We start from the raw sequence: 16,213 nt of genomic DNA, 5'->3' as shown, positions 1-16,213 counted from the left end.
GACCATGTATCCTTACTATCTTTCTGAATTAAGGTGAGAGAAGTCACACAGAATACCGAAGTAAAGTTTATGTTAATATTGGACAAATAAGCTGAACTGCCAATCTTAAACTTTAGATGAAGTATAGTGCTCGCTATACTTGCAACGAACAATAGTCATGATCAAGATCCCCTCCTTTAACCCCGAGTCCCGCAGATGTAATTATCCCGAAAATTGCATTGGTTGCGAACCCAAGCCACTATTTGCATTGGGACTGTAATAGTTTCGCTGCCGAAGCACTACATGTCGATATTTATGCACGGTGCATTAATAATAATTTGATCGTCCTAAGCGTTTCTTCGGTCAACACACAAAGGCACGAAAACTAGTATACTAAACTCCCCTGATATTTATGTACTTCACAATAAGCATAGCGCTAGTTGTTATCACGTGTTTCCACTGTCACTGATGTCTTGGCCACTATCTTGCGGGTTTAGAGCACATTAGACATGTGAATTGTTCTTTAGATTTATGTCAAATACTAACTCAAGTGGATCTTTCCCTGCTTGTCCTGAAATTGTGGCAATGATTCGAAATGTATGACTACAAGCACATGATGAGTACCAAAGAAGGAAAAGTAGCTCTCTAATGACGATAGCCCTTTATGACCAATCTCATTGTAGCACAAAGAAGATCCAATTTTACCCAATGGATATCCAGCCCCGCTTGATTTGAGGTGCTTGGAAGCATCTATGGATCTGTCAATATGGCGATTTTGAAATATGCAACGTGATATGGGAAAGTTTAGATAAGCACATAGTGCCTTACCAAAGTAGGGTGGTGATACCTCCAAATAGAGCTTAATTTCCGATTTTGAAGTGGCATTTGTCACTGCCAGAAGCTTAAAGTTTCAACGTTTACGAGCCATTTCAAGGCATTATTGAGGCATTGTTTTGCCGAAAGTTTTAAAATAGAGTTTCAGCTTATGTCAGGAGTCGTGGTTACAGGAAAATTGTGCGCATTAGGTTGTAGGATTGTGCCATCATTTTGGTAGAATTACTCAGTGAATTGAATACATTTCTGGCTCAATAATTAAGGTGTGTGCCTTCCAATACCTCCAAAAGTGTCTAAAGAAGTTACAATACCACTGAAAATTTACCACACAGTAGTATCAACCCTTCAGAAAATAGACTTAGTAGCGAACAGAACGATGTATGTTTGATTGCCGAATATAAGGCACTCAATCTATATGCGCTCCATCAAAATAAGCGAGCGCACATCATGTCCACTTGCTTTTTTGCACGTGAGTTTCCATACATATGGGGCGAAGAGGGGGCGAAGTCACTGTGCCAACAACACCAAAACCAACGGTGATGGTACGTGGCTACGTCAGCTTTATAGGTGAACGAAGTTATGTTTGTAATGGAGGTTGGTTCGCTGGGCCAACTGACTAATAATCCAACTCATCCACCTGACGAAAATGTGTCTCGTAAATCGTTGACCTCCACATTAATTATAAAAAACTAAACTATTTAGCCAATTACAATTACATATTTAAGAGATTACCCCTATATATTTTGTTAGGGAGAACAGGGTCCTTATTGTCCATTCTTACATAGTAGTTCCTACCTAGCAGCAGAGCGGGCAAACTTGTTTTGCCATTAGGGGTGATATTCAGACCTCAATTTTGATGAGAGAAGTTAATTGATCAAGCAGCCCCGACTACCTTCAGTTTAGGTTGGACAATATTCACGGATGAACGCAAGGCTTGGAAGAGGAGAATCGATATATGCAGGAATACTTAATTTCTGAGGTCTATTTTTCAATGGGGTAGAGATAAAAAGCTTAAATTCTCGTTTAGCCTTGCCTGACGTACAAGAGTTAAGGAACATTCCACTGAAGTTCGCGACTATTGTATTCTTTGTGCAACTCAAGTGGTAATTGAAAGTATACTGTGTGCAACAAAATTGGACGATATGTCATATAATTATTGGCCCTAACTCGAAGCGACTCTTCGGGGAACTAAACTTCCAATTCTGCGTATATTACAACAGCAAAAGCACAAAATGTGTTGTCAGCGGTGTAAAAATTTCTTTAAATTGAGTTTTGGCTCGCTTGCTTTTAACTCGGAAGCGCGGATCACGGATAACTTTTTGCCATGTATCCGCGACCTATATTTTGAACAATCTTACAACGGCTTTTTTTTTCAATGCGGCCGGTTCCTATTAGGTATTTAACGTTTGCTGCATACAAAAAAGATTTTTTAGGTGAGCCCAGATATTTTCTTAAATTCTTTTCTTTCACTGAAATATTCAATGTTTGTAACCAACAAAATATTGACCATTTGCTGACAGGCAATGATTGTGGGTTATGAAAATAGTTGTGGAGTCCCAAAACCTGCAGGAACAATAGCCACGGAACTTGTTCCAGTTATAAATGAGTACCGGCTTCTCTTCTGTGGAGGGCATTGTGGAGGGCATTGTGGAGAACGTCACATTAGGTTACTGGTGTTGACTGAAGAAGATTAATTTCTTGAAATCTACACTTAAGCTCTCGCACATTAGTCTATTGTCAAGATACTACATCAGATATTTTGCTCGTTGGGAATGCGTCCCCGAGTCTGCACTTTTCGGATGGTAGTTGCACCGAATAACTTCAGTCAAAGCCTTACTCTCGTGGTACATTACTGCAGTTGCTGCATAAACAATACCTAGTTGGTTTCCTGGGCATCTCGGGTAAGTTAATGCAATACGCACCTTGATGCTAGGGCAATTAAGTCTCGGGGAAATCTAGTAAACTGGCCACAGGTGCATTCATATTAGTCAATCTCCTAAAAAATAGAGTGTTGTGGGGCGGTAGGAATGTAATTAATGGGAGCAGTACATACGCGGCTAATAAAATATGTAGTCCCAAAATTGGGAAGGTCCTCAAATTCAAGAGAGTTGAATTATGCTAGTTTTTCGAAAACAAAACCAATGTAAAACCCAACTGCCTCCTTTTCGTGTCCTTCGGCCCCATATTTGCCATCTGATCTCTTCATTCCTTCGATCAAGTTCTCATTCAATCGCGAGAAATACTTGGGAATCTCCTGATTGAAGATATCTATGAAATTCTTCCTATACTTCAACGTTAATCCATAGTCTTCACACAATGCTCTAAGAGTCTCAAAGGGAACAACGTATTCAGGTACATCATCAATGGCATCTTTCAAACTATAGTTGTACTTGTTGCCAAATGGTGGCCTGAAGACTCCATCAGCTGGTGGCTCTTTATCGAAGGTGACTGAGTAAAGATCATTGCCAAATCTCTTCTTGCCATCCTTGTCTGGCATGTAGTCCTTCCGTACGATTTTATCTCTTATAAAATCCGAAGATGGAATGGTTCCAATAAAGGTTCCTCCCTGTCTTAATGACTTGGACACGTTGTTTAACAAGCTGTGCACTTTATCTTCGGTTTCAAATGCATAATGCAATGCAAATTGAATGGATACACAGTCCACAGGGAACAATTTATCAATGATGCCCGGGAAATTAGGTTCTAAAATCTCTGGTATAGGGTAAGTAAAACAATCACCTGTAGCAAAACATGCTTCGAACTTATACCTCTTCAATTGCTTTCTGCTGGTTTGATTTCGAGGAATGAACCTAGCCTTGTTTTGGGAATACCTAGTGAATGCTTCTTTGACAGATGCATCGGATATATCTATGCCAATGTACTGATCAAGGTTGATAAATTCAACTTTGTTCAAATCACCCCCCTTACCACAGCAAAGATCCAAGATCGTGGAGGGCTTGCCTTCATATTCAGTCTGTTTCTTCACAAAATTCCCCAACAATATATATTTGATACAGTTGTTGAAGTTTCTGAGCTTATAGATTGGCGATTGTGTTCTAGGACCCTGGAGCTTCGACTGATACGTACGTTGATTGTAGTGGGATCTGACGATACTGTTGATGTCCTTTGAGGAACGATCTTTGATCTGACTTTGGAATGTGTGATATTGACGCTGGAAAGCTTGGTTTGGGACAGTCCCTTGGTAAGATGCTGGATTCGCGGCATTGGAGTAAGGCTGGGCCCAATCTTCCTCAGGTGCTGCTGCTTGTAACTCTCTAGGGTTTGGTTCTTCTTCGTCTTCTCTGGGTCTCTTTATTCTGGACGACTGCGAACGTGCACTGGAACCGTACCTGGAGTACTTTTCTTCGTTGGAGTCCTGTATTGGTGCCCGGGAGGCGTCGCTGCTTCTGGTACCGTACTTGTCGTATTTGTCTGCTGTTTTCTCGCTCTTCAACCAAGCAGGCTGTTCCGCATTGGATCCACTGTACACTGAGCTGGAGGGTGGCCTCGCAGTGCTCACCTCTCTTCTCGAAAATGCATTGGGAAGGTCTGCTGAGGGTGAAGCCGAGCCTTGTGGTCTTCTGGAGCCTGCTCTCGACGTTGTGGTGCTTCTGGACTCGTATCTCGCTGAAGTCTCCCTGGAAGCAGAAAAGGTTGAATCAGACCCCGATTTGACTGGTTGCGGACGTGGATGATCGTCAATTTGTACGTAGTTCACGGCTGGGGGAGTGCCGTCGTCACTGGAGACATCTCCATTGGCAGGGTCGGACATTTGTTGCTCTAATTAACTATAAAGAGTGTGTTCTCCGCAGCTCCAAATGTTGAACGATAGATGCTAGTACTCGCGGGTCACGTGGCAAGTGATGATGGCCATCAAAAGTGATAACTACCGGATTGGGATAGAGTGAGGCCAAGTATTGCGTGCGAACGGGAAGCACCACCGAGTCGCTGGTGCCGTAGACGAGGACCATTTTTGTCGAGAGGTCTGGGGGAATCTCGAAGAACTGCTCGTAACCTCGGAGAAGGGTTACTCTCGGGGCGTAGTTGGAAAAGTCGTGCTCGTAGCGTTGCACCTCAGCACGATCGCAATTGAGAGGCTGGGTGAAGGCAAAGCCCGAAAACACGAGCGCAAACTGCAAGGGCGGGTGCTGAGGGAGGCGCTTGTGGATGGTGTTGGCCACCATAGCCGCCAAGCACGCTCCCTGGGAGAAACCCACCACTCCGACGTAGGGCCCGGTTCTTTTTACGTAATCCATCACGTAATCGACCGCTGCCTCCAACCCGCGGTTTACCCCAGAATTGTGTCTCCACCACGCCCGGTCGGAGTCCCGACGGATGGCCCTCTCCCACACGGTCTCGCCGCTTTTGGTGGTCACCTTCGAGAACGGGGTGGTGAATCCCGGCTCCTGCGAGAGCTTAATAGGAGGGTCTAAGTACTCCAACTGGAAATTCTTCTCTGCTAGTAGTTGACGCAAAGAAGCACTCTTTTCTGCAAACACCTCAGCTCCTTGAAGGTAGCCTCCGAAGCAAAGCACTTTTTTCATGTTTGCTTGAGTCTAGGTGGCTACTATGGGGTGATGATGGGCGTAGCCAGGCTGCAGTGAGGTCAGAAGGTCGGTGACGATCGTCGGCTCAATCGGATTTTTGGGGGCTAGCGAGGATATCGGTGATTCACCAAACTCGTTGGAGACAAATTGGGGGTGGATGTGGCAGTCCAAGTGTGCCGCTGTCTCGAGCAAGTGGTGGGTGCGATGGAAGCTATAGTCTTGTTATGCTGTTGCCGGCGTGAAAGGAGGAGGGCAGTGTAGTTTTTTCTCATTTGGCAGGTGGTTCGACTTTTGTGTCACTACAGCACAAGAAATCCGGGGTCAAGTCGATTCTCATCTCACACCGTTAGCTTGACAATGAGTTTCGAGGATGTTTTCGCCTCAATCGGTGTCGAGATCGAGAGAGAGTGAGTAGAAACCACTAGGTTCACCAGCTGCTACTAACTTTAGATCCCAAACCAAGACTTTGATCCATGAATTGGAGCACGAGTTTTCGACAAATCTTTCATCGCCCAAAACATTTCTCGCCCAGGCCTCGTACGTAGCTCCAGGTGACTTGACTGGGTTATTTGGTGACCTCGTAGAGGCTACGAGGTCTTTCACCGAGGATTTGAGAGCCGGAAGCCTGGAAAAAGCCAGCTGTGGATCGGCCACTCTCCAGACCATTGCAACCGTATTCAAACAAGCACAAGCAAAGCTTGCCGAAATCGACGGGAAAAAGATACAGAGAGAGTCCATATCCCATAAGTTCAAAGAGGAAGTATTCTACCTCTTGCTTGTCGAGAGATACTTTCACGTAATCACCTTGCTCATTGCCTCACAAACCGAGGTAGAGGGGACAATCAGGTGTCCTATGGTATCCTCGGCACCCAAGTCCTCTGACCACGATGTGGGGATCATAATGACTCCTGAAGAGATCCAGAAAGTGTTGGAGTTAGACACTTTTGACTACTCTGACTATTTAATCGCGTTATTGCGCTTGACCGAAACGATGGTCGAATTTACCACCAACAGCATCATCCGTATCTCTATCTCGGAGGGTCTGAAGACCCCTGCAGGTAAAATACCATACTCTGTCAGCTTGCTCAATCTGAAATTGCTCACAAAGCTCCAGAATGGGTTCCAAATGTTGGACTTGAAAAATGATAATGTCAGGAGAAAGTACGATGGATTGAAGTACAATGTTAAGAAGGTGAATGGGGTGGTCTATGACTTGAGTTTGAGGAAGTTAATAGTCAAGGACATCGACGTGGTTTAGCTTTCATGAAATGAGAGTTTAGTAGCAAATTATAGAATATCGTCATATATTTCTCTTCAAGTACAAGAGTTGGAATCGTGATAAAACGGCTCATGTAGGTCGGTCATCTAGAAGCAGGACCAACTTTTGGTGATAGTATTTACGAAGCTTACAGTATAGCCTTCATTTGAATCTATTTCTCAAACTAGTATTACAAATATTAAACTGTTACAACAATCATACATGATCATAAATTTTAGAATCAAAGTGCATTTGATTACATTAATTGTTTTTTGCACTATCAGATCTTAATCTCTTCTTTGGCAAATCTTCATCAACAGGATTACGTTTTTTACCCCTCGTGATTGGACCAGTAATTTCCTTTGCAGTTGTGTCAGTGGGTTGAGCTTCGATCTCTTGAACATTTACATCATCTGTTGCCTTGGTTGAAGAGTTCAATTCCACTTCCTTTGTCAGTTCAGGCGCTTCCAGATTAACTTCGGCAATAACTGAATCGCTTGGAGCTCCATTTTGCAAGTCATCTCCACCCTTCACAGCAACAGGCTCAAGAATTGGCTTTTCAATTGGGGCAATCACAGAGACTGCTTTAGGTGAACCAGTTGCTTCCTCAAGAGAATTAGGCGTTTTACCAGGCTCAACATTCAGGTCATTAACTCCTGTGGGGGGTTGTTCTGATGGTTGAATATTTGTCTGTTCTGCTTCACCAACGCTTTGAGACGATTGCACATGTTCGTGTTGTTCACTTTCTTCTTTTGGAAGTATTTTACTTTCTTTTTCTGGAACAGTTCTTGTTTCTTCTTCCGGAATAGTTCTTGCTTCTTTAGCTGGTGCAGCAGGAACTTCAGCTGGAAGAATTTTGGCCAGTTGGATAAGCTCTGGGTTGGGAGAGGCCTCAGGATTCGAAGTTTGTTCCGAACTGTTTGTCTCTTGTGGTTTCTCTTCCTCTTCCAATTTCCGGGATTCAAGTATTGGTTCAGAAATTACTTGTGCCAATTCATTTGGAGCATTTGTTTGGACTTCGATTGAAGGTTCTGAAACTGTTTGTGGCTCAGGATTTGAAGTACTCTTTTTAACCTTGATTTGAAGTTGTGAAACTCCTTGTTCCTCTGTTTGGCTCTTGAGTTCTGAAACAATTGAGTTTTTGGTGTCCTGACCGTTAGAAACCACAGCCGCAACCACAGTATCGCCATTTGCATTCTTCTCCTGATTAGAATTCAACGCAGGTGCAACGAGACTTTGTTGCAATGGAGTTGAACTGAATTGTTCATTCAGTGCTGGTGTCACAGGAACAGGATGACTAGAGCTCAAAATGGGGAGTTTAAAAAGACCAGGTGGTGGTCTTAAAACTGTACCAGTTCTTGCAGTAGGGGCACCATTGATATTGGCGGTCCCATACGCTTTAGTATTTGCTTCTAACCAGGCAGAAAACTGCTCTTTCGAGATTATTCCATTTGGAAGACTAGTGATCGAAGGAGAAAGACCTTGACTGACAACCGGATCTGGCACAGTTGTTGCCAAAATTTGAGCTTTCCTGGCGATTTCAGCTTTTACTTCCTCCTCTCTAAGTCTCTCAGCCTCTTTCTTGGCAGCTTCTTCTGCTTCCCTTATTTTCGCTTGGGCTTCCTCTTCACGCAACCTCTTCTGTTCCGCTTCATTTTGCTCCTTGGCCTGCTCAACGTATTCATTGAACAATTTGGGGTTGCTTACTAAAATTGCTTCGATCTCTCTTCTGAAATTCTTCAACAAATCGTTGGCGAAAGGGAACACATCCCTCTTTGCTATCTTCTTGATCTTTCCTCCAGGGCTGTCAGAGCTTCCAGCAGGGGCTCCTGTCAAAGGATGTTCAAAATCCTTGTCAAAGTAAAGATAAATCTTCAAGAATATTCCAACGATGGTATCATCAATCAAAGAAGTTGGGCCAAACCCATTGTTGAACTTCTTCATATCATGGATAGCATGAAGGAGGCACAAATGGGCTTCCAAGTCCTTTGGAATCCCATTTTTCTGCAACACTTCTAGTATGGCTTTTGAATTCAAGATAAATGTCTGATACGACAAAGACTGCATGAATGTTTCAAAGAAACTAAAATTTCCCCCAAGGTTCAAGGAGGATCTGATGATCTTGCAAATAGACGAGCACAAGATCTCCCATGCGGAATAGAGGTCGATCATTGTCGAGTTCGATCTTCTCAACTTGGGCAACATTTGGATGAGACTAATTAAGTCACGCTTCTGAGTGAGTAGAAGGATATAAAACTTCGAATACTGATATGTATAGTAGAAGTGCTTCCCAGGACGTTCATTTTCAGGTTTCCAAATCAGTACTAGTGTTTTACTGGTAGCCTTCAATGAGATAAATGACGACATCTCTTCCAAGGCTTCGTCCACTTTTCCAAACTCTTCAAACAAAATCTTCGACAACCTGTAGCTTGGCTTATGGTGCCAATTTTTCTTGTCATAAGCATCAACCTTTTTAAGAGATGATATAATCACTTCGGAAAAGTTTGCTTTGTCAATGTCGTCATCATACTTCAAACTGATCACAGGATCCTCCATGAGAAATTTTATTGCCTCGTTATATCCCAATAGAAAAGCCTTGTGGTACTTGTAGACCATGGAGACCATCAAATAGTGTGGTTCTATGATATGATCCACAGTGGATTGACTCTTCGCCAATCGGCATGACTCTTTCAAGGTTTCAAGGACAAACGTAGCGAGTCTTCCTAGCTTGCGCTGTACTTTGGCCAAGTAGTAGTAATTAAGCCAGTCATCAGGCTTCGATTTGATGGACAAATGAAGCGATTGCTGGATAATTTTGAGGCAGAGTTTCTTTGAAACTGAACTTTCCAGAACGCTGACAAATGCTGCACCTCCAGAAGGCTTTTTAATAAACCTAGGCTGACCCTGAACTTTGAATGCATGCATGTTCATGGGCTCCATACAGGCACTGTATAATTCCTTTGAAAATGAGCTCATGAGATCTCCGACAATTTGCTTTACTTGGCTGTTGTTGTGTCCAATAGTTCCATTAATGGCCATCAAATAGCACAACAATGACTTTCTCTGAAGGTTTGCTGTTCCCACTTTTCTGTCGCCGACTGTCAACTTGTCACTTGTCCAAATGAGATCATCTTCAACCAAGTACCCATAGGCCTGGCCCAATAAGTACCAACTTTCGATACGATTACTGAAATGGATCAAATCGTTCTTCAACAACATGATGATTTGTTCCAATTCAACAGCTCTACTCTGCATGTTCTTTTTACGAACTTTGTAGGAGGAGAAAATTAGTAACCCCTGAAGGTAATAAAGACCCGACTTGACAATCTTATTGGTGGGAGTGACAGGAACATCCTCGAGATCAAGCTTCAATAGACCGTGGAATGCATCTTTCAAGAGCCTAGGAGTGATCCTGGTGAGTTCAAAGAAGTACTCAAAAGTAGAATCATTTCTATTCAAAGTTGTTTCTCCCTGCTCTAGGTTAGGATCTCCCACAACCTCGTAGAAGTCGTCGATAATTGCCTTCGTATCATGCTTGGGAATACGAACAAGAGGATTTTTGATGAAGCAGAGAGGCAACACGAATTTCGAAAGTTCTATTGTAGTATCATAGTTCAATTGCTCCTTTGTCGGCGTATGGTGCTCGGTTGGGGTGAATTTCTCCACTGATATTTTGTAGTGATACCGACAGGAAATAATTTGAGACAACTGTTGGGACGACAAGGTCGATGGACCGAACCAACGGAGAGAGTCTTGCGCCAATTTGAGAAATCTTCCTGATGAACACGAACAGAGCTTTTTTGCACCCAAATGATTATGGACTTGCGTCAAGAATGAAATGAAGCTCTCCCCTTCGTTGTCCTTTGAAGGCTGTGAAGATTCCGCCTCATCTCCGATAGAGTTTATGTGATGCTCTGTCTCCTTTTTGACGCGGACAATGTCCTTCTTTCCAGCGTTGTAATATACTAATAGAACACACATCGTGCCCACAAACATGTTCCGCAATGCATCCCATGCTGACTTGGATCTTGCTTTGATTGAGACCTTGGTACTTGACATCGACGCAGCTTCTTCATGGATATCGAATACATAAAATAACTCCACAAATTGGAGTAATCTCACGAGTGCTTCGATAACTTGTTTTCCTTGTCCGTTGGGCAATTGCCAATTTAGGCTGTGTAAGCTTTCCAAGTATGTGTTGAGAATATCACCATAAAAGCCAAGAATACTCAAGAGAGTGGTCATCCTCGTGTGCAAGGGAAGGTTTCCATAGTCAGGAGATGTTAAATAAACGTGAATGAATTCGATAACCTTTTCAAAACCATACTGGAAGCTGTCAATTTTGTTAGAAGCAACATAGTACACGAATAGGACGTTCCACAAATTGAGCTTCATATCAACTGGCGAGTTTTTGAGAAATAATTTGATGGACTGGATGGCTTCTTGATTAATAGGGGTAGCACTGCTTTCATTAGTTAGACCTCCAAGATCTTCAGGCTCGATCAATATTCCCTCCAAAAGTTCTATTGCCTCATTGCTGTTCTCAGTTGACTCTGTGTATATGATCTTGGAGAACATGGACATCACTGAAGTGGTTGTGAGTTGCGATTTTATTACTTCCAAGTTTACCCCAGTGATATTGTCATAGTTGGGAGATAATATGTGCAACTCATTAGTACTCTTAGAAGCGTAATCGAGCAACTCATTGAGTTTTGTCATAATGTGGTCAGATTGAGCCCAGTCGGGATTCTGGGCCTTTTCGTTTTGGATTTGACACCATCTAAAACGGCACGAAAGCACGAAATAGACTTCCTGGATACTTATTTCGCCGTCTGTGGCCATTTCAACGTCACTTTCTTCCTGAATCAATTTGTTTACTACGAACATTGAGTCCTCGTATTGTTCAATCCACTTATTCAACTTGTCTTTGATCTTCATCAATTCAAGACTAAGATTGTTCATTGCACTCTTGCTTGGCGGTTTGTTCAGTCCCTTCTTATTGCTCTGCAATAAAATGTTTGAAATCTGGGTCTTGATTGAGATGTAGTTATCAACTAGAATTTCCTGAATGCTGATACAAAGTGCAACATTGTCGAGGGCCTCATGTAAAGATACCTGATCTTCTAGTTTGAGGCAATGCAATAAAGAGTAATCGAATTGAATGATCCATTCTCTGATTTGAGAATATAATTTGGGATTCCAGAGTGTGTCGGTAATTAAACAAGTTGGGTATTGATAGCAACTGGAGGTAGTGGATTTCCTCACGCCTAGCAAACGACGAATAATTCTGTTCTTCACGTCCTTGTAGTGAAGGTTCTGACTATTAAGTTCAAGCAAATAATCCCGAATTATCTCTTTATTCTCGACATCTTCAATTTTAAGGACGCTGTCCGCATACTTGGAGCTTCCTTTGGTCCCAAAACTATTGAGAACCTCTATTAATTTTAATCTCTCATCATCACTGGACTTTCCCGGAGACGACGAGTTGTCTTCAGCAACAACCAATACTTTGGTGTACTTGGTGTCCCACTCATTGACTATTTCCACGAAATCCTGGATGTAAGTGTGTAATCCATTCCCTACTCCAAAGTACGCTTCAATCATGTTCTTCACTTGAAGCAGCTCATTTTCACTGTTCAAGTTGTACAAGTACTCGTTCAAGGCCACGAAAAATTGACCCGTATAGTAGAAGTACTCGGGCTTCAAGTCAATGTCTGGGGTGTCAGTTTCTGCTCTCAACAACCTTTTGGAGGATCTGGATGTTCGGTTCTTGACACTAACATCTTCAATCGTGTCCTGAGAAGGCTCAGTCACCTCTTTCTGCTGTATTATCGTGTCTGTTTCACTTGTAGCTGTGTTCTCGGGTATTTCTTGCTCTAACAGAGGCTCTTCTTTGACACCATTTTCTGTTTCAATACCTTCCATTGGGGTTGGTGTGGTTTTTGGTTCCGTTTCATTCTTGTCACCGTTAGCGGAGAGCTCAGAAGGCTGGTCCTCTTCTTCTCTCTTGTTTTCGACAATACCTTGGTCGTCTTTGTCATTATTGTCCTTCGTATTCAATGCCTCGACTTCGGTCTCTTCAACTACCACAATATCATCGGCATCTAGTTTTTCTTTCACTTCTTGGATAACGAAATCTACCTTTTCTATGGGATCTTCAGTGAGTAAATAAGGCTCTACCGCTTTGATTTTACCTCGCTGTATGTCTTCTAGTTTTTCGTCATCTTGTATGTTCCTCACCACATGGTTTACTCTGCTCATGACATTTGTCCAGTTGAGACTGCTCTCTTCGAAGGTTAGATCGATGTCGACTCTTCGTTTAGTATTAGATATTTCAATTTGTTTGGCAAACTCGCCTCGTATCGTTTCCAAAAAGTGATACCGACTTTCGATCGCATCTAGATCTTGTTTCTGCTCTTCGATTGATTTACTGGATGATTCCTTGACACTCAATATGGTTTTTATGAGGTCATGCTGCTTTTTGATGGTTTTGCTGACTGGCAATAGTCCGTAGAAGTCATCACTCTCGACTCGTCCACTCAATGAATATTCCAAGGTAAACCTGGCGAGCTTGTAGACCTTCAAATACATAAAGATCTCGTACAACTGTTTCAAGAGCTTTTCGTCACCCTCTTGGTAGTACAATGCAATACAGAAATCGTCCACAAGAGTGTAAAACATGTCTCTGAACTTATTGGGGATGACTTCAGGTTTTTCGGGAGCCTTCTTGGTGTCATGCTTGACCAAACTTCCTATCAATTCCTGGTTCAGGTCTGCTCTCTTGAGGATATCCAAGTATAAGAATCCTCTATTTCTGAAAACCAAGAACCGCAAGGTCTTTATGTTGGGCGAGAGAAAACTCAATTCATCTGTGATGGTGTTCTGGGAACCTTTCTGGAGGCCACGGACGTAATCCTCTTCTTCGTGGTAGTGATTGGAGAGGACATCTAGCTTGAATAGCTCATCATACAACTTGTAGGACTCTAAATACAGCTGGCTCTTTTGGAGGGCAAGAGCTTTCTGGAAAATCGTGAATGCCTGCTCGATCTGGAGTTCTCTCGAGTGTTCCTCCTCTAGATCTTTCTTGGATAGTGATGGGTCCTCTGTTAGGTTTAACGGAACAAAGGAGGACTAGATGTTAGAACTGTAAAGAAGCTTGACACGCGCCGAGAAGCAAAACGCGTGCTGCACCCTCAAAACGACACATACCATTGCAATTGCTGGAGCAGATGCTGTGAAAGGTGGAGCTACATAGAAAAATTCGTGGTGTAGTTCGTCATGTGGTTCGATCACGTGCACGATCACGTGAGGCACGTTTACTGATTTCGTAGTGTATATGTTGCATTAGGCATTAATCTATTTAGTCGTAGCACATTATAAGTTGGAATCCGTTAAGCGACAGAAACCACGTCCGTCTCTCTTGAGTCCTCTTCAATATCGTCAATCTTGTCAATCTTGTCGTCCAGCTCCGTTTCGAGTTTTTGGGCTTCTTTTTCCTCTTTGAGAATGCGTTTCCCTCCCAGCAAGTACCAGCCAAGGTGCGACGCAAAGATCCCCACCTCGAGTCCCAACACAATAGCATACAAAACCATACTCATGATGTCCATGGTGCCGAACACCACACTCAACATGGAGAGCAAAGCACCAGCAGAGTCCATGGCCAAAAAGATGAAGTTAATTCCCACCACACGACCCTTACGTTTCGCAAGCTCAAAGTATGGAGGAATTAAACCAATCGCAAGTAAGATTGAGGCCACAATTCCCACAATAAGCATGGGCCAATGGGTGCCATGTCTGTGGACTGGACGCAACCAAAGAATGAGACCCACCTCAAGAGCCACAGCTATGATCCCAAATGCAATGAGAAAGAGCACCATTCTTCTTCTAGGCACATTGTATGGAGGATAGTAGATGCTCTGGCCCCAGGTGATCAAGCAGAAAAGGGTGAATAATTGGGGTTGGATCTTGAGCGGAATAGATCCATCAGTCCCAAAGAAGTAGATCGAGAAGGGAACTCCCGAAGCAGCCCACAAAAACATCATAATAGGTGGTAGGCCCTCACAGTTCTTGACTTTGTAGTTCCTGATGATTTGTGGCACTAATTGCACACACCAGAAAATCGTACCAGCAGTGCCAAGCACGTTCTCGGCAACAGCGTTATGCATGATAAAGTTTGGTTTCTTGGTATTCGATAAGGATTTGACATGCTGGGGCAAGTGTGATTTATATATCACTCTGGGAAAACGGAACTGGGTTTCTTTTTGCGCAAAAGAATCCTAGTATGGCTACTTTTGCGCTTAAGTTGTATCCTGCGCGGTAAATGATGCCTTTTGCAGAGGGCCGGAGTGGCGCCCCTATTGTAGATTAATAATTGCGCAATCGATTTGCGTTTTTGATTTACGCGCGTCTATCGGTTGTCTGCGCAAATTTTTCAGTCGAGACTACCCCTACTAAAAACCTTAGTATGACTATACTTTCCTAATTTGGACTCTATTCCGAGTCACTGTATTGGAACCCAAACGCATCTTCTTGTTCCATAATCTCTTTTTCTTCCAGTGAATCCATAAGCCTCTCTTTCAGCTCTACGTGATCATCCTCGGAAGGAGTTTCCTCTACCGATAAAGACTTTTGCTCCACTGGATCAATTTTGTCACGTTCACCTCCTTCGGGATTGTATACTAAGTGACCTTGTGCATCGTACGAAAATAATTCATCGGGTAAGTCTAGCTCATCATCTTTTAAATCCACGTGCGTCTCGGAATCAACGTCCTTCTTCTGGACACTTGATTTTGAATCATGATCACCACTACCACTAAAGGTATTGACGTTGAAAATTTCTTTTGGTGGCTCATCGGATGACTTACTGTGGTGGTTTCTCGGATCCTGGTTGGCATTCTTTTCATTTTGGTCTTCATTTTCTTGGTCTGAAGGCCATTTTGAGTTACCGCTAGACTCGTCCCAATTGCTAGAATTGACTTCAAAGCCCTCCAGGGGATTCTGTTGATGTATATAAGGATGTGACGTAGAATTCAATTCCGAGAAATTACTGGGAGGGCAAGATGCCACACTTGCGTTTTCTGAAACTTGTGCGGTATGGCTGATAATTTTGGCACCATCAATATTGTGCGGTGGTTGTTGATCTGATCCCGAGGTAGAAACAGCACCATCACTTCTAGTAAACTCCTCTGTAAAAAAACCGCCTCCGGGAGAACTGTGATTGGAATTTTGCTCCGGAATCTGGCCCGAAAGTGCATTATCAACTTCCTCACTCAGTTCTTCTCTGATGAATCCCCCACTGCCTGTGAATTCCTCTGGGGTATCTCTTGCGACTTCGTGGTAGGAGTATTCATTGGGATTAGTCTCTAATAATCCCTCATGATCTTGGCCATCATTTTCTATATCATCTTCGAACATAACTCGTCCAGCATCAGCATTATCGACACTGTCATCACGTACGAATCCACCACTAGTATGCATATCATCGGTATCCTCAGAACTGGATAATTCGTTTTGAGGTCGTTGGCCATACCCAGAGGCAGCCTCCTCCACTAGAAAGCCTCCTTCATTTTCCAGTATGTCCGCACCAGATGTATCA

At 43.1% G+C, this 16,213-nt stretch overlaps 5 protein-coding genes across 5 annotated transcripts; 1 reads left to right on the top strand and 4 right to left on the bottom strand.

The window, feature by feature from the left end:
- Positions 1-2,926: 2,926 nt before the first annotated feature.
- ABD1 (mRNA (guanine-N7)-methyltransferase) lies at positions 2,927-4,585 on the bottom strand (the record flags this gene model as incomplete). Its single annotated transcript, XM_020209430.1, has 1 exon — positions 2,927-4,585. The coding sequence occupies one exon, from the start codon at positions 4,583-4,585 to the stop codon at positions 2,927-2,929; it is 1,659 nt and encodes a 552-aa protein (XP_020065841.1).
- Positions 4,586-4,601: 16 nt separating this feature from the next.
- Positions 4,602-5,357, bottom strand: CANTADRAFT_46646 (putative serine hydrolase; the record flags this gene model as incomplete). Its single annotated transcript, XM_020209369.1, has 1 exon — positions 4,602-5,357. One exon carries the CDS (start codon positions 5,355-5,357, stop codon positions 4,602-4,604), a length of 756 nt encoding a protein of 251 aa, XP_020065840.1.
- Positions 5,358-6,213: 856 nt separating this feature from the next.
- On the top strand, positions 6,214-6,618 carry CANTADRAFT_46690 (uncharacterized protein; the record flags this gene model as incomplete). Its single annotated transcript, XM_020209370.1, has 1 exon — positions 6,214-6,618. The coding sequence occupies one exon, from the start codon at positions 6,214-6,216 to the stop codon at positions 6,616-6,618; it is 405 nt and encodes a 134-aa protein (XP_020065839.1).
- Positions 6,619-6,879: 261 nt separating this feature from the next.
- On the bottom strand, positions 6,880-13,830 carry CANTADRAFT_20288 (uncharacterized protein; the record flags this gene model as incomplete). The annotated part of the gene is made up of 2 exons (XM_020206542.1): positions 6,880-13,749; positions 13,828-13,830. 2 exons carry the CDS (start codon positions 13,828-13,830, stop codon positions 6,880-6,882), a joined length of 6,873 nt encoding a protein of 2,290 aa, XP_020065838.1.
- A 179-nt stretch (positions 13,831-14,009) lies between these two features.
- On the bottom strand, positions 14,010-14,783 carry CANTADRAFT_47525 (uncharacterized protein; the record flags this gene model as incomplete). Its single annotated transcript, XM_020209470.1, has 1 exon — positions 14,010-14,783. One exon carries the CDS (start codon positions 14,781-14,783, stop codon positions 14,010-14,012), a length of 774 nt encoding a protein of 257 aa, XP_020065837.1.
- Positions 14,784-16,213: the final 1,430 nt, after the last annotated feature.

Source organism: Suhomyces tanzawaensis (genome assembly GCF_001661415.1).
Source record: "Suhomyces tanzawaensis NRRL Y-17324 unplaced genomic scaffold CANTAscaffold_2, whole genome shotgun sequence".
NCBI lineage: Eukaryota > Fungi > Ascomycota > Pichiomycetes > Serinales > Debaryomycetaceae > Suhomyces > Suhomyces tanzawaensis.
This window is presented reverse-complemented; position numbering and strand designations above follow the sequence as displayed.